This window comes from Vipera berus (assembly GCF_964194415.1).
Source record: "Vipera berus genome assembly, chromosome: Z".
Lineage (NCBI taxonomy): Eukaryota > Metazoa > Chordata > Lepidosauria > Squamata > Viperidae > Vipera > Vipera berus.
In genome coordinates, this window is record NC_138205.1 from 15968647 (window position 1) to 15993835 (window position 25189).

The 25189-nt window shown below is 44.7% G+C and overlaps 1 protein-coding gene across 1 annotated transcript; it reads right to left on the minus strand.

The window, feature by feature from the left end:
- Positions 1 to 14: 14 nt before the first annotated feature.
- On the minus strand, positions 15 to 24895 carry LOC308677966 (sacsin-like). Its single transcript, XM_081344700.1, has 8 exons — positions 24729 to 24895; positions 22320 to 22350; positions 20587 to 20674; positions 18763 to 18874; positions 16177 to 16323; positions 12618 to 14076; positions 11904 to 11992; positions 15 to 11212 (listed from the first exon to the last, which is right to left on the minus strand). Exons 2-8 carry the CDS (start codon positions 22340 to 22342, stop codon positions 471 to 473), a joined length of 12660 nt encoding a protein of 4219 aa, XP_081200826.1. The 5' UTR covers positions 22343 to 22350; positions 24729 to 24895; the 3' UTR covers positions 15 to 470.
- Positions 24896 to 25189: the final 294 nt, after the last annotated feature.

The following is a 25189-nucleotide window of genomic DNA, read 5'->3' on the forward strand; positions in this document are numbered from 1 at the left end:
AGGACAATTTCAGTAAGCACATCCATTGGGAAAAACACCATTACCGTACTTCTATGGTAGTTATTGGGTATTCGGGGGAACTGGTGGTTGATCTTATAGAAGAATCAAATACAGAGATAAAGAGGAAATGAAATCTCTATGAGGGAACATATGGCTATAATAATTCCCTTTTCCCCCTCCATAAATATATAATCAATTCTTTAATTGGTTATTTAAGAAAGCCAAGTTTATTAAGTCAACTTATTAAAACACAAAAAACAATTGGAATGTCCATATTAAAGAATATGCATACTGTTTTCATAGACACCCTATTTTATCATCTGCAAAGAATGATAATGTGAGGCTACTTTTTCCCTAGAGAACAACCTTTCTCATTTTAAAACTCTCTGCAAAATGTCTTTACAGGTACTGCTGCATTATATATACAATGGTCTCTCCCAGCTTCTAATATTTATTGGGGGGGGGGTTGTTTAGAGGCCAAGCCATCTCTTTACCACGTTTAAGATCTCCCAAGCTGACAATAGCACATCCTGCTCTTTGCAGGCAGAAAAGGCCTCATTAGGAATGGTGGGTGAAGTGTGATATTTGGGATACTGTGTTATCTTGTCATCCACACCGTGTTCCCTGAGCACATCTATCTGCTCAGGAAGCTTAGCCAGCTCACATCCATAAGATGCTGCCTTATCAGCCAGCTTTGCAAGAGAGAGATTCCTCTCAAAGCTACCTCCCTGGTTGTACTCAACTGCTGTCAGAGTCTTCTCCATAGCCCGGAAAGTCATATACAGCAGCCATTCTGTGCTGCCATTCCCAGCATTTCTGGCTGCTACCTGCAGATCACATTCTGCTTGCCGGAGCCAACGCTTTGCCTCCAGGAAACAGTGATTTGGTTGTGATCTTGAAGAGTTTGGTCCACATCGATGGTATGACCAGAAATCGTAACTGCTGCCGCCACCTCCTCCTCCACCACCACCACCTCTGGTAAATTCATAGTGCCTCTGTTGATGCTGATGAGCTTGCCGATCCCATTCACTCCAACAGTCTGAGAAGTTTCTGTGATAGGAATTGCTACTTTTGGATCCTCCACAGGAGCCATTTTGCCTCATTCCCTTTTCCATCTCCTTGATCTTTTCTTTAAGATACTTGAAGAGTTCATTAGCAGAATCTTCCTGGCCAAGATTTTTATCTGGGTGGTAACACAGATACAATCTTCTAAGGGCTTTCTTCTTCTCCTCTTCTGAAAGTCTCCCAACTTGAGCTAGGCACGCATCTATCTCTTTCTTCACCTCGCTCAGTGGCCGGTGGTGCCAATACTCATTAATATCTGGTCTTACCACTTGGGCAGCATCAGCGGGACCTGTGGGCAGCACTACCAGTTTATTTGAATCGGAAACTGGCTTATTTCTCTTGAAATGGTACAAGTCATAAGCAGTCACTTCTTCTTGCCGACCTCCTCCCAAGTCAATACGATATGTGAGTATTTGACCAGCACCATTCTTCTGTGACTCAAGTACTTCAAGGACAACAGCGTACAGGTAATGCTCCTTGGGCTGGGAAGAATCCAGATAGCCCACATAATCTCCTTTCATAAAGGTATGCAGAATGCTCATATCCAGACTGTCATACCATTCCTCAGGGATGTCTTCTCCTGGAGGAGGAAGGTCATAAGCATTTCGGATTGCCTGCTGATACAGAGGCACTGCGTGTTTCTCTAGGACTTCAGCAATATCTTTAGGTCTCTCGCAAGCTAAAATCTCCATGAGGATCCCCATAGCTCCTGGCTGAAGTTTTTCTCCCAAAAGCTTATTAACCTCAATGGCTAGAGTTGAGAAAATATGTATTCCCTCTTGGCAACTCATGCTTTCCTGGTGAGTGAGGTAAATCTTTGTCTCTTCATCTGACATTCTTGCGACATGCACTGTCTTGACACGTTCAGTTTCCTCTAAAACTTGCAGGTTGTAGACCATTACAATGCAGAGCTTTTCACAGCACACCACTTCTAGCTGATCTGGAGAGAAGAGTCCGTCATTCATGTCGTCTATCTCCTCTGTTTTACTCTGCCATTTCAGTAGTGCAATCAGCGCATTCCGGAAATCAAGAGAAACCAGAAGTTCTTTGAGATTGTTCTGAAACTCACAGTGTTCCCGATACATGCACAGTTTCAGAGAGGACTCTTCTAGTTGTTCTTCAACAATGTTATTGAAATACTTGGGGCGGAGATTTTCAGGTAGCAAGCGCAGAAGTTTCCACTGCTTATACTTGTCCGCTGATATGGAACATTCAGAGAGATCAACCAGAAAGCGAAGTGTGTTTTTCAAAGCAAGGGGTTCTTGACCAGATTGGTAGAAACTAAATACTAAAGTGTTTGATGGATATAGCTTCCCATCGATGCAAGGGAGATAAAGTTCTTGCAGCTTTGAGAAATCCACTGGCTCCTTTGCTTCTTCCAATAGATGGAAGAGGAACTGAGTAGCCCTGAGCACTGCTTTAGTAAGATTGGGTTGCAGTTTCATCCATCCTGCAGTCTCTTCTTGGATCCTGGCCAGAACACTGGCATAATGATAGATGGTTGCCTCAGTCTGCACTCCAAACTTTTCAAAGATATCTATATAAACCCCTAACTTGGATGGCAGCATGTAGAGGTATGGTCGAAAGTCATTTGAGTGCTGCAAGTGGACCACCACATTTTCTGCCTCAGCTACTTCATTATCATCTGTCAGTATCACAGGAAGGCCTTTAAGGGAATTCACATCTATCTCTTCCTGTTCTGACAGGAATTTGTACATGCATTTTAGAACTTCTGCCCGAGTTTTCTTATTTTCTAGGGTATCACAGGTTACTTGACAGACATTACCCAGATTTTCCAAGACCACTTTGGTAGGTACTGTGCATATCACTCCAAGTTTTTCTAAAAGATCCCTACCTTCTTTCCCAACATAGTCATTAAAAGAGAAAGCAACAGCTGAAGTCCAAAAGAGTGCAGGGTTGTTTGAACAGTACAAAGAACCTCGGGGTGCCACTGGAGCTCTGCAAGGGGCGTATGGCAAATGAAGGCTACGTAGTTTATCAGGGAGGCAACGCGGTACAAGGAAACGGATCTTGGACAGTTTTGCCAGGAAGGAATTAGACAGTTCATCTTTTGCTCTGGAAAACAGATATTTCAAGAGTGCTTTACTTTTTCCTTGGACATTTTCAGAAGTGGAACCGCTGCTGAATGCCTCTCGTTCAACCTGGGTAGCACATTTCAAAACATCTTCCTCAGAAATCACCTCCTGCAAACCCACATCCAATAAAAACAGCTTCACTTCCCACTCTTTGATTGGACGCATTGAAGCATAGAATTTCTCTGGTACAAATCGAGAGCTCAATCCCAACTCTTGAAAAATTGTATCATCCTGATAGAAGTATGACACAAGACGCAGCACATTCTCCTCATCCCGAATGAAGGCAAAGGACTTGAATGTTGACACCACAACTGCTTTCTGGGTCTCATACTCTTCATCATAGTGTGACTTGATCATGAAGAGTAACTTTAAGGCTTCCAGTACCTTGGCCTCAGGAAAACTGGGTATCCTAGGCAAAAGTAGCATAAATTGTTGCAAATCATTCATTTCTCCAATACCAAAGCACTTGCTCAACCTTTGATTCCAATAGGTGTCCCTGAGTAAAACAGTCCTTGCATCCATTTCATAAAATTCCAGAAAGTTCTCACAGAGTTTTGGATTTTTGGATACTAGACGATAGACCTTAGCATATGAAACTAGTGATACGTATTTTTCTTGATATGTCTCAAAGACAGGCAAAACTTTCAGTTTTGCTAATAATGCTTGATTATTCAACTTTTCCAGATCCTTACAGAGAAACCTCAAGAGTGAATCATACTCCCAGGATTTGAGTTCTTTCCAGCGTAGGCTACTGTGGGTAGACAGTTGCTCCAGCACTACTATAGGGTCTTCAATCTTTAGCAGCTCTGGATTGATGCAGTATACAGTCAACTCTGGAGGCAACAGGGAGTTATCTAATTTGGCAAAGCCCAGCTTATTAAGAATTTCACAAACTGGGCTTAAGTTATTAGGTATCAATGTACCAAGGGATTCAAGAGGAATCAACTCACTGGAACCATAGACAGGGAGCAGAGAGCATCGTTTGAAGAGGGAAATGAACTTTGCAAATAGCTCGTTCCTTTTTTCCTTATTCTGTGTCACACAGATTTGACTTTCAAAGAACTTCCACACTTCCCCTAACCAGCTCTTCTTGCGTTGCTTATCGTTGCCCCAGCTGTCCAGTGTCAACATCTCTTGTATATAAGCCACAGATTCATCTAAAGTAAACTTCTCCAGGAATTCCATTTCTAATAGAAGCTGATTTAGATTGTAATCTGCAAAGGCAGAAAAACAATGCTGACGATGTGGGAAAAGCTCACAAGCACTGCTTTTCTGATAAACAGGTTCTTGTTGGCTGAAACATCTCAGCACGTTATCATTGGTCAACAGTAATGGAAGTCCTTCCACGCAATTCACGTCATCAGAACACAGTCCACTGAGAGAGGAGGTTAGGAGAGCAAACCAATTGGAACGATTCTTTACAGGGGTTTGATTTAGTGAGCATGGTAAGAAGTTGAGCAGACTTTTCAAAAAATTACAGAGGGAAGGAGAATCGAGAGTCACTACATCAATTTCCGCCATGACAAATTGCTCATGTATGTCTTGTAACTGTTGAAAGGCAGGGACCAACCTCATACCCAGCTCCTGAAGAGTGCGCTCAAGAATTTCATCCTCTATTGTATTCTTCAGGAAATAGGGGCCTCTGGTGGAATCCTCTTCTTTAGGTGCACTCCAACACACACTTATTGTTTCAATTCTACCGGCATTTTTGTAATTGACATTTTTCTGATAAACTGGCAACAATGGGAGCTGGTCCTCATGCATCAGTTTATACAGATGGATCACTAACTGCTGCCAAACAGGAGATACATCTTTGGTCACAATTGGGAAATATTGCAAATACTTCTGAGCAAGATGATCATGGCATTTCTGCAGAGTATGGAATTTCAGGGGTTCACTCCCCAGTGTCTGGCACAGGTTTTTAAGTAACTGGCCATATAAAGGGGCCAGCAGATATTGCATGAGTAACCTATTCCAGGTTGAATTGACATCCCCTTCACCGCTATCCTTGCGCAAGTCACGCCGAGCTGAATCCACTGCAAAGTTCCCATTGACATGGATGGGAAGGCCTGTCCTTCCTGGCAGGGGCAATGTGCAGAAAGCCCTCCCACACACTTGTCTATTAAGACAAACAGCCACACCACCATAGGGAAGTAGCATGCCCTCTATGGTCTCTGTGCTGTCCATTCCAATTTGCCTTCCAACCCACCAGATGCTGGGATCATGCAAGAGATTAGTGCTGATCTTCATTTTGTAGAAGACGGTTGCTGGTTTGCTCATCTCCAGGCCTCCTGCTGCAGCTGCCTGCTGCAGATGTTTCTGGTACTCAAGCCTTCCAGGCTCCCCTCCTTCAGTTTCAACCCGCAACAACTCTTTGGGTTTCCTGTCTTCCTCACCCATAACAGAGAAAATTACAGTGCGAATGTGATTGAGGAACATCATGAGGCATTCTGCATCTTCTTTAAGAGCTTCCAACATATTCTCCATATCTATCTCAGACACAGATTTCTGACAAATGGGAGAGGAGGCCGCCCCTGCAGGAGTACGCAGGGGCAACCGGAAAAGTGTGCCCTGTTCCAACTTAAACACATCAGACAAAAAGGTGTCATAAACATTCAAAAAGGCCTCTCTGAAATCTTTTGTGAGGTTGTATTTTGCGCCAGGTGAGACCTCATCAGACTCTGGGAGATAACACAATGTGGGGTCAAAGACACATAATGTTCTATCCCCTGTGACAAATGCAGGGCAATCTGTCAAATGGTAAACAGTGTTGAATCCCAGACCGTATTTTCCTATAGCATCCCACCTTCCTTTTTTGCCACCATAGCCTAAGCGCTGGATCCCCTCAATATCGCTCATTTGGAAGGTCCGGTTGTTATAAATGCAGAGGGCTGGACCTTGAAGAGACTTCCATTCATCACTGAAAACACGCTCTGTTGGATGCTGACGGCGATCCCAAAGGAAATGGATGACACTCGCACCAGCATCGTCAGCGTTCTGCAGCAGCTCTTTCAGCACATCCTGTGAAGAGGGATATTCCTGAAGGATGTTAGACAGGCGGGTACACGAATCCTCCTTAGCTCCAAACTCTGTGCCCCAAAGAGAAAGTTTCTCGATCCGTCTCTTGGACAGTATATGGTGCTTTTTGGTCGATATGCCGCAGCGCACAGCAATTTCTCGTGGAATCATACTATGGCAGAATGGTGTTCCGCTCTCACGTGGGAGCCATGGAGTATCATCAAAAAGCAGCTTAGGCAATTGTCGTAGGACTTTGTCCTGGTCTGGGAAAAACATTTTCTGGGACAAATAAGAATCCAGTTGTTGATCTTCTAGCAAAACTCCAGCAAGCCCTGCAGTGATTAACCTAAGTACAATTTCTAGTTGCTTTACAGAAAGTGGCCGTCCAGCTGCATCCTTAGCCAGGGTTTCCAGGACAGAAGCATAATCATCCAAAGTAAATACATCACGTACACCGATACAATTCCACAGATCCTTTTGTTGCCAGTACTCCTCAGGCAATTTGAAGAGATATGGAATAGCGTCGAAAGCCAGATTGTGAGACACTTTACACACTGGCACAAAGCCAACACTGACCAGGATGAAGGGGAACGTCTGTGCCTTTTGAGCTACCTCCACCCTACCTTGATTGTTCTGGACTACTTCATTGAGAAAAGCATAGCAATTTTGTGCCATCTTAGCCAACTTTTTTGGAGGGAGGGCATTGGAACAAAAGGACGCTGTCTCCAGTTGCTTTAGCACTGTAGTTGCAGATAGTTTGCATTTGACTCCCAGGAATTCCATTATCTCCTCAGAGAGCTTGGAGTTTCCCCCAAGGGCTTTCTTGTCCAGGATTGGTTCAATCAAATGTACCAAGGAATTCAGCTTGTGGTAGTAAATCTCACCGGGGCAGCAGATTTTACGCATATTCCCAGGAAGCACTGCCGGTAAAAAGGGAATATCCCTAAACAAAACCTGGGTAGTATTTCTGGAACTTTCCTGGAGATGGCCATCAAGGAGATCCAAGATACAGCAGACTCTCTGGCATGCTTTGTCGGGGTTCTGATGCCACAAAGCCTCCACAGTTCGGGCTCGGCTTATCAATTCTTCCATTTCCACCCAATCTTTGCTCATGCCAAGATGTTCCAAGCACAACAGCCTCTCTGGCTTCAGAAATTCTTCACCCATAGGAAAGCAGCCATCTTCAGGACAGTAGAGAGGTGCGACACGGCCCTTTGGGTGTACAAGTTCTTTAATGGTTTTCAGCTTTTCATTTGGAGTAGCAGGAATGCAAGGCAGGGATTTCAGGCACTCATTCACCCTGGCATCATTCATATCTAGGGCACGAAGAATCAGGGCATTACGATCAGGCACTGCAAGCTTAGCAAGGTTGGGTAAAACAAGCTCCTGAAGGAACCGTGCCCAATTATAAGTGTTTAGCACTGAGCTGTTTCTCGGGGTCCAGGTTTTAAAGCTCAATTTAATCTTCTCTGGAAGAGAAACTGCAATCTGTGGTTCTGGTAAGAGTAACGAGAAGGCTCTCACCGCTACAGACCTCAGTTGCGTCTCGCGAACGATATCATCATCCAAAATGCAAGCATGATTAAGCGGGCGCCATTTTTGTCCATCAGAGAAGAGAACTGGCTGCTCCCCATTTATTCCATCGATTAGTGCTTGATAGAAGGCTTTGGCTGCTTCAGTGAAAGGGTACTTGATACTAGATATATCAGGCCAAAAATCATAATACTCGTAGTCCTCCAGGAGATCTTGTTTGTACATGTCTCGGAGTTGAGTTAGTGCCCCAAGCCATGCAGCTGTCACTGAATCTCGTAGCAGTGCTATATTCCACTGGCCCTTTTCTGTGGTATCCCAGAGTCCTTTGCGATTACTAAGCACGGCAAAGGGAGCTGTGAGATGCAGTGGGAGACCTGATTCAATGGGAAGAGGTAAGAAGCAAAAGACACGGCCTTTAAAACCACTTATATCCGGGAGCCATCGCCCAACGGTGGTACTAGGCCGGAGTGGTAAGGCTACCCTAGCAGAAGGAGGCAAGAAATGGATACCCCTTTTTCTTCCCTTTCTGAACAGTTCCTCAGCTTCCCCATCAGCTGAGCATGAATGGAGCAGAAAATGGTGGATATTCACAGCTGACTGCCACGTTGTTCTCAATCGTATAAGGGGAACGCCCATCTCATTCAGTACTTCTCTGCTTACTGTCGCCAGTGGCTGCACAACTTCTGGACAACTGGAACCCTGTGCAAGGTAGGAGAGTGACACCTCCTGCACTTTATTGAGGAAAATCAGCAGGTACTGGGAAATCTCCTGGAAACCAGTTTCTAGTCCTTTGATCCGGCTGGGTCCAAACGGCTCAGGGCAGATCTGAGATTCTTTGGCCTCCTGTTCAGTGCGGAAAGGCAAACGGATCAGTGTGCCTTGGTATTTCTCCCCAATTCGACATCCAAGAATCCCTCTGAAAGGCCAAAATTGCTCTGGAAAGGAAGCGGCGACTGTGGAGGTCAAATTCAAACGGATGCCCGGTCGGGCTGAACCACGGATATGTTTTTGGAGATGGGTGATATTGGGATCAAAGATGAGGACGGTCTGACCACTGAGAAGGAAAGGCACATCAGTCATATGGTAGACAGTGCAGAAACCTAGGCCAAAGCGACCGATCTTGTCCTCCTGGTGCTCCTTGGTGGCTGCACCTAGTTGGGTAATGTTGGAGAAATCTGCCTCGGTAAACAGCGCATCATTCTGGGCCCAAAGGGCTGGGCCTTGGCAAGTAGCCATGCCAGGATCCAGAAGTCCTTTAGTAGCGTCATGTTGCCGGTGGTCTATTAAGAATCGGCAAGTCTGAGCACCGGCATCCTCGGCATTCTGCAGCAGTTCCTGAAACACGTCAGCATCCTGGCTGTACTCCCGAAGGATGTTACGGATTCGGAGAGTGATGGGCTCTGAAGGCCCCCAAGCCTCAAACAGTTCTAAGCCTGACAACTTGGTACTCACCATCTCCACCCCAAAGAAAGCAGCTGTGGCAGAAGAAACCGCTTCATGCACCAAACTGGGTAGGTCTCCATCCAAATCAGCAAGACGGGCACGATCCATGTCACAATACAGTGCTGAACTGGCAGGGCGAAGAGCAAAACCAACCAAACCTATGATCTGCACCGGTATAAGCATTTCCTCTTCCCCATGGTAATCTTGATTGGTAAGCCAGTCCAAGGCAGCTACAAAGAGGAGTAGTTCAGCCTGCGTACCCCCGTTTGGTCTGGCATTAATTTGTTTTGCCAGCTTACGAAGAGCCTGGTCTATATCTTTCTCAGTGGGTGACTGCTGGACACCCCATTCTGCAAAAAGCTGCCTGTACTCTTGGAAATCTGGAGGAACTCGTGGCATTAGGAGTGCAAAGTCCAAATCATTAGGAAAGGACAGTACCACGTCTGTTGGCCACGAGAAGCCCTTCCCATTCCACACTGATGTGTACGTGGGGGGATGCTGGAAATGGAAGAGATGCTGTTGCATGTGTTGATAGATGCTACACAACTTTGCAGTTAACAGGGGTGTCTCTTTAGAGCAATAGGCTTTTACCAGGTCAGCTAAGTTTTCCATCACCTTTTCTGGAGGTGGTAAGCGTTCCAGGCCCAGTTTTTCTGCAGCGGGGCCCCCAAAAGCATTTGTCAGTCCCATGACCTGTCCTACAAGACTTGCATACCTCTCTGAACGAATTGATTCAGGTGCTAGGAAGACTCCAGCTGGCCCAAGCTTAGAGGAATTGATGGCAGGGACCCAAGGCAGGGACCTCAGCTGCTTCAGCATCTCAGGAGATAAGCGGGACAGTAGAGGACTCTCATTGCAAACCCGGATAAGGGCTTGTGACTTGGCCTTGGCAGTTGCTGTTTCACTTACATTCACTTCTCTTGCAGCGGTTATTGCATCTGCTGGAGAGACAGCACTAAGATCTGATTTCAGACCCAGCGTACGAAGCGTTCGCAGCACTGCTTGCTCCTGAAAGGGCCCTTTGGGAAAGTGGCTCGGTCTTAATAAAGCCAGCAATGTGCGGTTCTCCGGATCGTAGAGATGACAGGGACGGAGCAATTCTGTTGATCCGCAATCCACAAATGGAAGATCGCAGCACAAAGCTTGTAATTCTCGGCTCTGGCTAAAGAGTGTGTCTCCATTGTGCAGTAACCACAACATGAATTGCTTGGCATCTTCAGCCCGATTGGCATAGGACCCCTTCTTCATTGCTCGGACACACAGCAGGCACAGATCCGGCGTCCCCAGAAGCTTTCCGCAGATTTTGAAGAGCAAGCTTCGTTCAGCTTCATTGCGACACAAGAGCACAGGCTCCGGAGTCAAGAGATTTGTAGGCACTGGTGGAACCAAAGTCTTTTCTAAAGCCAAATAATCCTGGGCTGATACTAAGGCTGACTTGGAAGGTGGAAGAAGAGAAGGCATCTTGAAGAAGAGTGGCAAGTTAGTGAGGACTCCGATATCTTTTTGAGAGAATGAAACAGCCGTAGAGAGAAAAGCACTCAAACTTTCAATCTGGCAGGTGGACAACAATGTCAGGTGGTCTGTTACATTTGCTACCCCCAGATGGACAAAAGCTTGCAGGACATTGCTAGGTGTGGGTTCTAGAACATATTCTTTCAGTTGTTGGTGGGACCAACTGGAGTCCCAGTTCTGGATCACGGTGCAGCCCAACACTTGCAAAATTTTAGCCACTGCATCCGGCAAGCATTGCCCATTACGCCTCTGGAACATGAGGGTGGGTTGAGGCAAAAGCCGAGCCAACTGAATGCCATTGAGAGAATTGTGCAGAGGAGTCAGTGGTATCATCGGGCATCCTTCGAAGGGTTCCAGGGAAGAAGCACGGTGTGTCAGGAAAGTCCAGAAAGCAGAAATCCACTCAAGGGGAGGCTCGCCAGGATACGCACTGGGACTCCAAATAACAGGAACAGATTTGCTGCTCACCCAATCTCTCGGGAGAGCTCTAGGAAGATTCTTCTCAATGATGGCTTGATTCAAGGAGACCAGATTTTTGAATAACCCTAGAGACAGGAAAGACACAAGGATCAAATACCAATGTTTGTGCATCTCTGTTGGAGGAACATCTTTGGAGATTCTCAGTCATCTAAGGTCATGGTTATCTCAAAGGTGCTTTTTCAAAAGGCAACTACACTTCAATTTTTTTTTTTTGAGGAAAAACTTTTGCTTCTCATCCAAGAAGCTTCATCAGCTCTAACTGGATGGTGGGGGGATGGAAGGATTCGTTCTGGCATTAGAGTTAGTTCTGACTGGTTGGTTGGCTAGTTAGTTAGTTAGTTAGTTAGTTAGTTCTTCAGAACTAATCCTTCCATCCCCCCACCATTCAGTAGCAATTGCAATATGGAAAAGCTCACTGTCCCTTCTTCTAGTCTGTTCTCAGAGGGCATCTGGCTGCTATGTGTCTACATGGACATGCTAAGACCCGATCATATTGTCCTTCAGGCAGATCCAAATAATTCCATCCTCTGCAACCAATATCCCACTGAGATGGTGGGAGATGCAGTCAACTGGATAAGGCTGCACCCAGCCACTCTAATGGGATGGAACAATTACCTTGAGGAACATGAAGGAGAGCCACAACTCAAGACAGCGCTACTTTTGTTTTAGTTGTGGCTCTTCTTTCTGTTCCTCAAGGTTATTCTCACAGCCTATTACACTTCCTAGGGGCTCACATATGGGACATTAACAACTTACCTTTTTTGGCAATTGCCTCCAAATGGTTCAGCAACACAGGAGTTAGATCTTTGGGAAGAAACTGGTTGGCCAAACCAGGCAAAAGAATTCTACAAAACCAAGAGAAAAGTTCCATAAACTACAAACTACCAAGAAGGTCAAGAAAATGGATCTTACTCTATATATTTTAAGGTTTGTAAATACTACACAGGCTCATCAAATATTAAGGCAATCTGCTTTATTTACCAAATTGGCAAGCTTAATCCTTCACGCTCTTGCTGCCATCTCCCTGGATGATGTCTGTTACTTTGAATAGTATCTTTCATCTTTTTCTAAATAAACAAGTGCTTTTTCCGTTTTCTACAAGTCAGCTACCATTCTTACCTTTTTAGTATGCTACCTGGTCTATCTGGCAAAATACAAAGTGATGCAGCTTTCCATTTAATTTTCTTTGCCTAGAACATAAGACGTCTTAGGAAATAAAGGTATGTTCAGTCCAAGATTTAGAGTGTGACATCTCTAAATGCATCTCTTGACACTGACCTTCAGCTGTTCTGGAACAAATCAGTAAAGTTCTGCTTCCCTTTATCCTTAAAGCATTTTGAATTTCTACCTTAACAGATGTTCAAGGGTGACTAAATTCAAAACAGGAGGTATAGTATGTTGAAGGAGAAAGAAAGGGAAGACAGAATTAGACTATTTGGGGTGGGGGTGGTGTGGAGGGAGGCTGCTCACCTGGGAAAGTCAGGATTCTCAACAAAAATGGTCTCTCCAGCATCTCCAAAGCAGGTGTAGTGCCCATTAGCTGTTGGAAGTAGGGGCAGATCCTTCAGTTCCAGGTAACATCCATCTTCAACCAAATATTCCAGTAACAACTTTTTCTCAGATTCTGTGAGCCAATTCCAGATGTTGGCAGCAGCACGTTGCAGAGCCCTTCCCACAAACTTGGCTGTGGCTTCCTGCACTACTGTCCCATCTTTTGCACCCAATACCAAGGCTTGACGCACGTGAGGAGGGGCTGCTGCCAGCGGTGATCCTGCCAAAAGGAGGGCCTTCTCCAGCACTGGGCCTATGGGCTTATCCAAGACTGGCTTTGGCAAAAGGATGGCTTCAGATGGATGGAGCAAGCGAGGGTTCCCTTCTCCAACCCTCACCAAAAGTTTCATGTCCCTTAACCTCTGGCATATTTCAGTTACTAGAGGCTTGTACCGGAGTTGTTGGCTATGAGTTGGGTCTGGCCATGCCCCATATGGGTCACCAGGACAGGAGGAGGCCAGCACCACCATTTGGCAATAAGCAACAGGCAGTACCTCCTCCATAAGTAAGTGGTTCCAACGGCCCTCAGCCCCCCGTGCCTGGGACCCCTCTTCAGACCACTGCACATGCCTCCGGTCATCGGTGAGTTGAAAGGGAGCACTGATGTGCAGTGGCAATCCAGTGACATTTTCCTCAGTGGCTGGGAGAGGCAAGACACAGCTAAGGCGGCCGGCACATCTGTCCTGCAAACAGTAGGCCAAGGATAATGCTGGTGTGGATCTCACCTTCTCAGCCAGGTCCCACAAACCTGGGAGAGCATTTTGTTTTGCTTCTGCTGACAATATGAGCCACTCACAGCTGGCGGCTTTAGCAACCCCAGTACCTTGTAAAGCAAGAGTTTTGATGCAGCCATTGGTCTCCAGTGTGGCTCCAAGATTGTAATCAGCAAATATTTCTGAGATACTTCTGTTTCTTCCCTGGCTCAGAGATACTTTGGTTGGTTTTTGCACGTCTTGAACAGCATTTGACTCACAATATGGACGAGTTGACACATTAGCCTTCAGCAGCTCACAGATGGAACCACTAGAACCAACAATGCCCAAAGTCAGTTTCTGGATGTTCCTGAGAAACAGCAAGCTAATGGGGGCATCATTTAAGAATGAGCGCAGCAGTTCCTGCACCCGTTGTGCACTGTAGATGTTGTCTGAGATCTTGGAGGGGCTCTGCCGAATAGGAAAGCGAAAGAGGGTGCCAGGGAAGTAGCCCTTGACTGCTGGGCAGGGTTTACCAAGGGAGTCCAGTGTTGCCCAGAATGGTTGGAATTGATCTGATGCCTCCTCCCATTCCTCTATACTCCACAGCTGACCTCCTTCCTCAAGTGCTGTTTGCTGCGTGTCCAGCACTCCCAAAAATTCACCAGAGAGAATTGATGGAAAATCTGAAGGATGAGAAGGAAAATTTAGCTTCACAAACATGCAGTGAACACTCCTACTTCAATTACTTTCCTCCTTTCTTATTTCAGTACATATAAGTCAGTAGTAGCCACTGCATTATTTTATCTTGGTTCTTGACAGTGTTGTACCTGCTTAATACTTGGACCACCAGGAAATATTAATGTAGACTAGATCAGTGCTTTTCAACCGATGGAACGCCTACCACCAGTGGTACTTTGGCATGTGGCAATTGATATGCGGCCCTCCTAGACAAATGTAGTGGGGGAGGGGAATGAGCTGAGCGACGCAAGCCTCAGGGAGAGTCAGCTGGAGCTGCAGGATTGTCTGGGCTCGGCAGAAGCTCCAGGAGTGCAGGCAGAGCTCCAGCTGATTGGCACTTCTGGAAGCAGCGAGGAGCTGAAGGTAAACTGAAGAAAAATGGGGGAGGGAGGAGAGGATATGTTTTGGTGGGAAAGGGAAAAAAAACAGGGAAAAAGACAGGGAAGAGAAGAAGCTGTGGAAGCTCAGCAGGCAGGGAGAAAAAAGACAGGGAAGAAGCAGCAGCTGTTGCTGGAAGAAAAGGGCCCTGGTTCGTTTTCTCCAGCCAGGAGAATGCAATCAGCACTGATGAAATGAAAAGCCAGGAGACGAGCATGTCAGAAAGAAGGTTGGCTCATTTCAGAAGCCAGTGGGTTCCTGGTCAGCTGGAAGCTTGAATGGATTACCATAAGGATTTTTATGTAGTTTTTACAGCGTTTTGTAATTCAGAAGCTCGATTTGTGTGCTTTGGTTATTGGACTATTTTACTCTGTTTTACAAAGTCTAGCAATGAGTCCAAAGTGTTGGCTTTCATAGGTTTCATTCCTTTAAACAAATGTAATTAGTTTTACCCCCTTATCTTGAGTCTGTCTATGGCTTTTAGCAAGTTTTCTCTGTAGGTAAACAGGCTTAATTTAAAGTTATCACTTTTCACAATTGCTGGAGCCTTTTAGGCTGATTGCTACATTGTTTAAACTGTGACAGGCCCAAGGCAGCTTAAAGAAAAACAACAACAAAAAACAGTTTAGTGTTTCTTTATTCTGGGAGGTTTTTGTGAGCCTTTCTTGCTTTGCACTTGATTCCTGTGTCTTTAAGGGTACAGAAAACGGACCGGGGGGGGGGGGGCGCATTCTTACTACACTGTGGAAGGAGAGCTAAGGAGAGGGAGAGAGGAAGAAAGGCCAACCAGCCAGCTTATTTTTTTAGTCATCAAGTTTTCAACACCTTGCTAAGCACTGGTGGTACTCAAATATTGTCATGTCCTAAAAGTGGTACAATTTGTGAAAAGGTTGAAAAGCCCTAGACTAGATAACCAGGCAATGTACCTCAAGAAAAGCCAAGTGATTGCACTGGGACAATATTGTGTAAAACAAAGTTGAAAATGGCAGGGAATGGCAAAGGGCAACTATTATTGGATAGTTGCTAAGCAAAGAGCAAATGCACTCAGCAGAGCTGAATTTCACTGCAGCAGTGTTTCCCAACCTTCGCAATTTTAAGATTTGTGGACTTCAACTCCCAGAATTCTGGGAATTGAAATCCACACATCTTATAATTGTCAAGGTTGGGCAACACCGTTCCAGAGTATCTTCACGTTGCTAGATGCTCACATATCGCATTATGTTCTAACAGTCATTCCTTCGGGCTAAATCAGAGCAGACAAATCCCATTAAGGCTTAGTGCCCTGTACAAACCTTATTGCGCTAAACCAGTTATTACATTCACAGTACATTACAATTTGCTGGATTTGCACAAATCAATAAATGATAAGCCACAGTTGATAAATCAGGCGGCACAGTGTGATTGTTTGGTTTTAACATAAGGCAATGTGTGAAGCTAAACATTAGGATACTTTTGACAAAAAAGCAACTCCTCCCTTATCTAAAATACCTGGGATGTGTCTTCCTGGATTTCATATATACAAAGCGCAAAAGTCCTTTTTCTTGAAACACTTCGGAATTTTGGCAGTGGCGGTAAAAGGAAAAACTATGCCCAATAAATGTTTTCAGAAATGTGTGTCGGTTTTGAGATTTGCTGTCTCCTAAATCAAGACGTGCAGAGCTACTCACCAGTAATATGGTAGACAGAATTGAAGCCTAAGCCGAATCTACCAACTGTAGATGGATCATCTTCCTTATGACTGATGCCGGGACTTTTGATCCCCTCCCAATCATCCTCAGAGAAAATGCCATTATTGTAAGCCAGAAGTGCAGGTCCTAAGAGAGAAAAATGTGGACTAACATATATTCCTTTTTTTAACATGAGGGATTACAGTGTCGTCCAAAAGTACAGTCTTCCCACCCACCACTTTTAACTGCTTGATCCATTAAGTCAGGTCCTTCCTCAGTTTCTTCCTGCAACTCCTAAAGCGACTGAAGGCTCCTGCCCCTCTTATCCGATTGTTTCCTAGGCAGGCTCGCTCTGGTCTTTTCCCAAGGTCACCCGTGCATTCCATTGCAGCAGAGGTGGGGAACGATGGCCCCTTTTTATGCCTTTTGGACTTCGGCTTCCAGAATTCCTGAGCCAGCATAGAGGGTGTTAGGCATATGGTGTTAGCCTACAATGTTGGGTTGAAAATATATTAACCATAATGTTATGACTTTAAGAAGTTAATTGGCCAATGGGTAAGTGTTCTCATGGCCATAAGAGGAAGCTTCTCTCTCTCTCTGAATTCACTGATCTCTACTATTACTGTTTTTGCTCTGCTGATGGTTTACTACTGTTGTAAACCTGAACTGTGTATTGACCTCTGGACCGGTAAGAAGACTTTGTAGTTTGGATTACTCCTTGGACTGTTGCTATTGTGTATGACCTGGACTGTTTATTTTTGACTGTGCATTTTTTGTTTTTACACCACCCTCAAAGTAAAATACTTTTTGCTTTTACAACTCAGTGTACTCCTGTGTGTGAGACTCTTACTGCTCTCAGTGCCCTTCCTTGTCTGTGCAACTCTTTGGTAGCACAAGGAGACCTCTGCACAACAAATTCCTTAACAGAGGGGCTCAGGAATTCTGGGAATTGAAGTCCACAAGTCATAAAAGGGTCATCGTTCCCCACCGCTGCATTACAGCAACCTCTATACTGGGTGTGGGGTGGTGGTCTTTTTGGTGCTAGAAAAACAGGAACTCCTGCTTCCCCCCCTTTTTTTCCTCCCCAGAAGGGAGAATGGCTCTTTTGTAGCCATTTCCCTGATCCCAGGAAGCGATGACACCGTGCGAACGGGAAACTGACCAAAAGCAGCAGCAGAAGTAAGCCAAGAATGAATCCTTGCTGGCAGACCTCTAATCTCACCAGCTTACTGGAATCTGAAAACTAATAGAAGATCCAGTCTTCTGTGGCCAGGAACTGATGCCAAATGAGGTCTTCCCCCCACCCCTTTCTGCATTTGAGGACAGAACCCCCTATTTGGATTCACTGTGTAGGCAGAATATGGGTTGCAGACATCCTCATCACTTTACATCATTATTCTTTTCTGCCAGCTCCTACGCTGGGGAAAGGCTCTTTCCTTGCTGCCCCGTGGCTGTGTTCTAAAAAGATTTACTGGCAAGGCCACTTAGGAAGCCAGCCTCCAGAGGACAAAGTGGAGAAAGAGTTCTTGCTAATGGAAAAACTGTTCTGTACCAGCCTGCTACCGGCCCTGCAGAAAAGGCAGGGACAACCCCTTTTACAAGAAGGCAAGAGGCTGGAATTACGCCTGCCAAATTTATTGCTACAAAAACAAATAGAACAAAACACAAACCAAGAAACAGGAGCTTTTCAAGCGGTTGCCTTCAGCAAACCAGCCCTCCCACGCATTCCCCCTTAAATACAGTTCAGGCGTGGCTTCTCTCTACCTCCTTCCGAGGAGCCCCATTGCCTTCCTCTGTTTACTCCTGATTGACTGCCTCCTGCATCGGGCGTCCTTGAACAGGGCCAGCTGTGGGTCATCTTCATCCACGCTGTCAGGCTCACACAGCTGGGTCTGCGTCGTGACCAGGTGAGAGGGGCCTGGCTAAGGGCTCTCATCAAGCTGTCCAACCCCCTCAGCAAGCTCTTCAACACCCCCCTCCTCCTCCTCCTCTGAGTCATCCGACCCAACTGCCGAATCCACAGGCTGACCCTGAATCACAACAAAAACAACCTATGCCCCACACTCCCTTGGGCAGCTGTGATGCCAATCGCAGAACTAACGTTTCAGCATTTGGAAAAAAAACAAAGTTGTAAAATGGGGCAAAACTCATTTAACAACTGTCTCGCTCAGCAATAGAAATTTTGGGCTCAAATTAGTCGAGGACTGTCTCTGACATAGGAGGCTTTTAAAAATGTAATTTCTTTATTTCTAAGAAGGGAGGATAGCATCAAATTAAACGGGGTAACAGGCCCGGCTGCCTGCAAAGTGCAGGGCCCCCTGTTGTCCAGTGTACACGTAACAGAAATGGAAAAACATTCCTTAAATCCCATTAATAATGCAATCTCCCTGTGCTATTCATATATCCAGTTTTCGTTCTGTCAGTTAATATATGGATCATAATAGGCCTGTGTCTCAGGATTTTGCATCCCAAGCCACACAACACAGATCTCCACCATCAGCCCACCCCACCCCCTCAATTGACAGCTGGAATTATTTCTGGGTGAAGGTGAGCAGCTTTTAGTCCTCCGCATGTCTTGCTCTCTACCTTGGGTGCTTGCCAGTCCATCGGAGAAAAGACTTTGTGTTCCAAAACTCCGTTCATCATAGAGTAAAATCACCTCTTCAGCACCCGCGTCATCTGCATTCTGGATCAGCTCCTTTGAGAAGAAGCAGAAAATCAGGGCAGATTCAGGTAGACGCCGAAGCCAACAAACATTAAGTAAGCTGTGCCTTTACAGATACACCATCCTTTAAAGCTCATCAGAGATGAAGTGCTAGCTATCCCTTCCTGACTCTCTGCCAAAGGACTTGGGATTTCCTGGGACTTCCTTTGCAAGGTTTTAGTCCTCATCTCTCCATCTCCCTTCAGTTTCAATCCGCAAGAGTTCCTCACTGTGATACACACAAATGACTAAATGTGCAGTTTTTTATTATTATTATTATTTTATTATTTTAATCCCATTTATATCCCGCCCTTCTCCGAAGACTCAGGGCGGCTTACCACCTAAGCACAAATCAATGTGCTTAGCAATAGCCTTCATTCTATGTATATGCCTGCTTTATTAGGGCTTTCGCCCCCCCCAAGCAGCATTATTACTAAGTCAGCTTATTGCCCCCAACAATCTGGGACCTCATTTTACCTACCTCGGAAGGATGGAAGGCTGAGTCAACCTTGAGCCTGGTGGGATGCGAACCTGCACTAATTGCAGGCAGCTGGTGTTACTTAAGGAGGCATTAGCCCACTGCTCCACCAAGGCTCAGTTGACATGTAAGTGTATTTACTCGTGTACAGACATTCCCTATTCTCTGGAATGCTCATCTAGTGCTGGGATGAGTAGCAACAAGAGAATTAATGTTTGTATTTATATTCATTGGATAGGAAGGGATTACAAGAGAGTAAGCAGGCACACAATAGTTAATATGCACTAAAAGCAATATGATGGTGCTCAGGACTACACAGACCCATGTATTCTTTGTGTGTCTGCTTACTCTCTTGTAATCCCTTCCTCTCCAATTCTCAAGGGGAAGGGAGAAAAACAGGTCAGGATAATGCATACTGATTATAATGGTGATCATGTGAATGAAAATGCTGTAAAGATTGTAAAAGTGGTTATTGGTTGTAAAGTTATTGTTCAGCACTTCTAAGGAATGAAGAAGATAGTAGGTGGGGTCTACCTGTACATTATTATATGATTAAATGAAATAGGTATATGAAACTATATCTAACACAATTGGCTTCCATCCCCAAAACACCAAATTTCCCTACAGTGTTGAGGCTGGGAACTGTAGTTGTCAACATTTCCTTTAGCATGAAGAACCCAACAGTTCTAAAATCCCAGAATTCCTGGTGTAAACAGAATGTACAATTTTCAGGAGTCTGCCCACCCCTTCTTCATATGCATTTCATTCCCTCAATAGTTTCCAAATAAATTTTATAAGGTAAGTTGAAATAATACATAGATTAAAAGAGATAATTATGTATGTTTACTCAGCAGTCCCAAATTATCCAGATTACCTAAATTACCATCAAGCTAGTTACTTATGTTCATATATCTTTTTTAAACAAAAAGTTCTGATTTTTTATACAGGATGTGTATGCATGGATACACACACACACATACACATTTTCCTTACTTTTAGTTCATGTAGAAAACAAAACTGCTCCTTAGATATTGCTGATAAAATGTGCGATATTCTCAAATTAAGAACCATGTTCCTTGCAACAAAATGTAATATGATAAGCAGCTATATAAATGTGATGAATTAATGAATCAATGAATGAAGAAACAAGCAAAGCAGCTAGAGTCTATTCCTATGTCAATATTTCCAAAGACAAAAAAAATCCAGTGTTTAACTCTTACAAACCCACCTTTAATATCTGCCCTCCATCTGGGTATTTGCGAAGGATACCCTGCAAATACTTGAGGATGGGAGGCGGTTTCTGCCGAAAGCCCTTCCTGAAAGACAGACAAACTTCAATACAGGGCATAAGGACCTTCTAATAGCCAACTTCCAGCAACGCCTGTTCAGATACATTGTGTAACTACTCCATCTATCTAACACCAGAACGGGAGTTTGTGACCTTGCAGAAGTTACAAGAAACAATAGTTCTAAACTTCTTTTACTGCTGTCAATTCTGTGTGTGTGTGTGGGGGGGGAGAAACACTGGGACCTGCAGTTTAGTAACATCTTGAGGATGCCAGGTTTTCAGTCATTGTTTCTAAGGGGGCTGGGGAGGAGGGGGAGGGATCCTGCCTTAAAAAAAGCCAGAAGTACAAGAAGACAGGATGATACAGGCAGTTCTTGACTTACAGCCATTCATTTAGCAATCATTCAAAGTTACAACGTCACTGTAAAATGTGACTTGGGACCCATCCTTGCACTTACACACTTTGCAGGATCCCTACTACCATATGATTAAAAATTCAGGCACTTGCAACAAACATGTACTTACAGTGGTTGCAGCATCCCAGTGTGATCATAGTGCTATTTGCAGCTTTCCCATCCAGCCTCCAATAAGCAAAGCCAAAGGGGGAAGCGGGATTTGCTTAATGAAGGCGTGATCGGTTAACAACTGCAGTGACTTGTTTAACAACTGTGGCAAAAAAGGTTATTAAATTGGATATGACTCATTTAACAACTGCCTTGCACAGTAAGAAAAATGCTGGTCCCAATTGTAGTCCTTAAGTTGAAGACTACCTGTACAAATACAACACCCCATAAAATTATACGAGCCAGGGAAGATAATTCACATGATTAAAATTTTGTCCAGAAATTACCCATAGATTTAAATTTTAAATTACTGGCTCTGTCAATAAACAGTTTTCTTCATTGCACAGCAGGCAAGTTTTACCACATAGATTTAATAGCTCTGGTTTACACGGCTGTATTCATACAACACATTAAGCCGATAACAAATCATATTCTGGCCACATTTAGCCCATCACCATTTCTCTCTCAGCCCATGTTCGCACAAGGCGATTCCAAGGCTGAAACAAAGGGATTAGGAGTGAGATGGGCCCTCTCTAAATTTGATAAATTGATCAAATGGACCTATGATCTGAGGGACAATTCAGTCTGATTTCCCATAAGCCTTGGGCATGGCCTCCAGTGGCCCTCTATTGCCAAATTATAATATTTAATTGAATAGAAGGTAATATTAGCTACTGTAGCTGGACACACACTGAAAAAAGTGCTTTGAATATTATTATATCTGCCCCAAATATACTTACTAAACTGAGCCAGATTATAACCGGCTCTCTCTCCTTGCTCCTACTCCAACTATTTCACTATCCCAGCTTGTGCTGAGGATAAGCTGGGATCTGAAGCCTTCCTCCCCAAGTGTGTGTGTGCATGTACACAACATCTCCTTTATGGGAATATAATGTCACGTTCATGTTTCTCTTGGAAAGTTATATGCAACTCTCTATGCACGCACAAACATGCACAAGCTGTGCATTGATGTAAACACTCTACTGTAGTTCAATGTTTCAACCATTACACCTGCTCTCATTTGGTTGGGATTGCCATTTTCACAATCCCCAGCCATAATCCTTCTGCCTTCTCTCTCACACACAAACACACACACACACAAATCCTTACTTTTTCTTCTCCTTTTGAGACATTCTTCAACCTGCAGGAATAAGAAAAAATGTATAAAAATGAAATACAGGCATAACATACAGTTGCAAGAAAAACTATGTGAACCCTTTGGGATTATGTGGAGTTTTGAATGAATTGGCCATAAAATGTGCTCTAAACGTCATGTAAGTCACAACAATAGAAAAACACAGTCTGCTTAAAATAATACTACACAAACATTAGCTGTTGTCATGTTTTAATTGAACATAAGATGGAAACATTCACAGTGCAGGAAAAAGTATGTGAACCTTTGGACTTAATAACTGGTTGACCGTCCTTTGGCAGCAATAACCTCAACCAAACGTTTCCTGTAGTTGCAGATCAGACCTGCACAATGATCTGGAGTAATTTTGGACCACTCGTCTGCACAAAACTGTTTCAGTGTAGCAATATTCTTGGGATGTCTGGTGTGAATCGCTCTCTTAAGGTCATGCCACAGCATTTCAATCGGGTTGAGGTCAGGACTCTGACTGGGCCACTCCAGAAGGCGTATTCTGTTCTGTTGAAGCCATTGTTTTGTTCAATTACTTGTATGCTTTGGGTCATTGTCCTGTTGCATCACCCATCCTCTGCGGAGCTTCAGTTGGCAGACAGATGGTCGTATGTTTTCCTGCAAATTGTCCTCATAAACTCTGGAATTCATTTTCCCATCAATGACAACAATCCGTCCAGGCCCTGAGGCAGCAAAGCAGCCCCAAACCATGATGTTCCGTCCGCCATGTTTTACAGTGGGGATGAGGTTTTGATGTTGGTGTGCTGTGCCTTTATTTCTCCACACATAGTGCTGTGTGTTTTTCCCAAACAACTCAATTTTGGTTTCATCTGTCCACAGTATATTTTGCCAGTAGTGCTGTGGAACATCCAGGTGCTCTTTTGCAAACTTCAAATGTGCTGCAATATTTTTTTTGGACAGCAATGGCTTCCTCCGTGGTATCCTCCCAGGTACTCCATTCTTGTTTAATGTTTTCCTTATTGTAGATGTGTCAACAAAAATGTTAGCATGTGCCAGAGATTTCTGTAGGTCTTTAGCTGACACTCTAGGATTCTTCTTTACCTCATTAAGCATTATGCGCTGTGCTCTTGCAGTCATTTTTACAGGATGACCACGCCTAGGGAGAGTAGCAACAGTGCTAAACTTTTTCCATTTGTAGACAGTCTATCTTACCGTGGAACATCAAGGCTTTTGGAGATACTTTTGTAACCCTTTCCAGCTTCATGCAAGTCAACAATTCTTGATCGTAGGTCTTCTGAGAGCTCTTTTCTGCGAGGCATGGTTCACATCAGACAGTGCTTCTTGAGACCAGTAAACCCAAAACAGGTGTGTGTTTTTAAAGGGCAGGACAGCTGTCAGCAACACATCCAATATCATCACACTGGTTGGAGTCAAGGTTGGCTCACTCCTGGCTCCAATTAGCTCTTGGAGAAGTCATTAGGCTAGGGGTTCACGTACTTTTTCCACCCTGCACTGTGAATGTTTCCATCTTATGTTCAATTAAAACATGACAACAGCTAATGTTTGTGTAGTATTATTTTAAGCAGACTGTGTTTTTCTATTGTTGTGACTTACATGATATTTAGAGCGCATTTTATGGCCAATTCATGCAAAACTCCACGTAATCCCAAAGGGTTCACATACTTTTTCTTGCAACTGTAATCACACCAATTAATTTGAACTCAGTGCAAATTAATTCCAGGATGAATCCAAGGGAGCTGATCCATTGCCACCCTGCAAATCTGGCACAAGTCAATTTTTAGGAAAGCTGGAAACAATCTGAGAGGAGGAATCCATTTCTGTCTCAAATCTAAACTATCTTTCAAGCTTTTAACTTTTAAGGCCATTAACCCGCTGACATTTATGGATCAAAAACGAAACTTAAGACACACCATCTGGAATCAATTCATTCGCCATTAGGCAGGTGATTCAGCCGGCCAAAATCTGCTCCGTCGCAATCCTCTCCCTCCTCTCAAACTGGATTTTTCAGATCCAGCAAATAATGAGATCCCTAAAATCGAGCGGAGACACAGAAATTCCCGAAATACGGATCCCCTTCGCTTCGCTGTAGAGCAAGGCTATTTATTGTTGGGTGTTTTTTTTTTCTAATTCGCTTTTTTTAAGTGATTACCTTCTAGAAATTAAAAGAACCCATAAAGTCCTGTGCCAAGTTTCTGCCCGAAGCGATGCTCCCCAAACTGTTCCGATCGAGCGATCCAGAGCTAGGATCGTATTCTCGGATTGAAGTAACGGGGAGATGGGATCCTATGGGCTGGATCGCATCCTGCCCTGCTTTTTTGAACCCTCCTAGCCCCCTTTTCTCTTTACCTCCCCTCCCCGCCCCCCCGAAAACCAGGCACGCTGGTCCCCATCAATACCTACGCGCCACTCCCGGTCTTCAGGCTGTCGCTTCTCCAGAGGAAAAGATGCAAATGGCTGCTCCACGCCTTCTCCGCCCAATCAGCAGAGTGCCGGCAGCGGAGGCGTCTGCATGCGCTTTAATAGCCGGCTGCCTTTCCTCCCGGGGAAATCGAAACCGAAAGTGATCCTGGCGGCGGAAGAGAATGGAAACTCAGAGCGAGAGGGCGGCAGAGGTGGCCAAGAGCTGTAAAATCTGGGGCGAAGGCTTGTTTTCTTCAGGGGAAAGCACGGAGGGCTGGACTCCTGCTTGAGCGGAATGCCCACGGCTTCTTTACTCAAGGTGTAAGCTTCAGGGACTTAAGTGGGAGTTACTCCTAAGTAGGTAGGTATGTGTAAAGCATTGCAAGCCCCAAAGTGCGGTTCTGTTCAGGAGGAGACTTTCCGCTGGGAAACCTCACCCATCCAGAAGCGTCCTAAA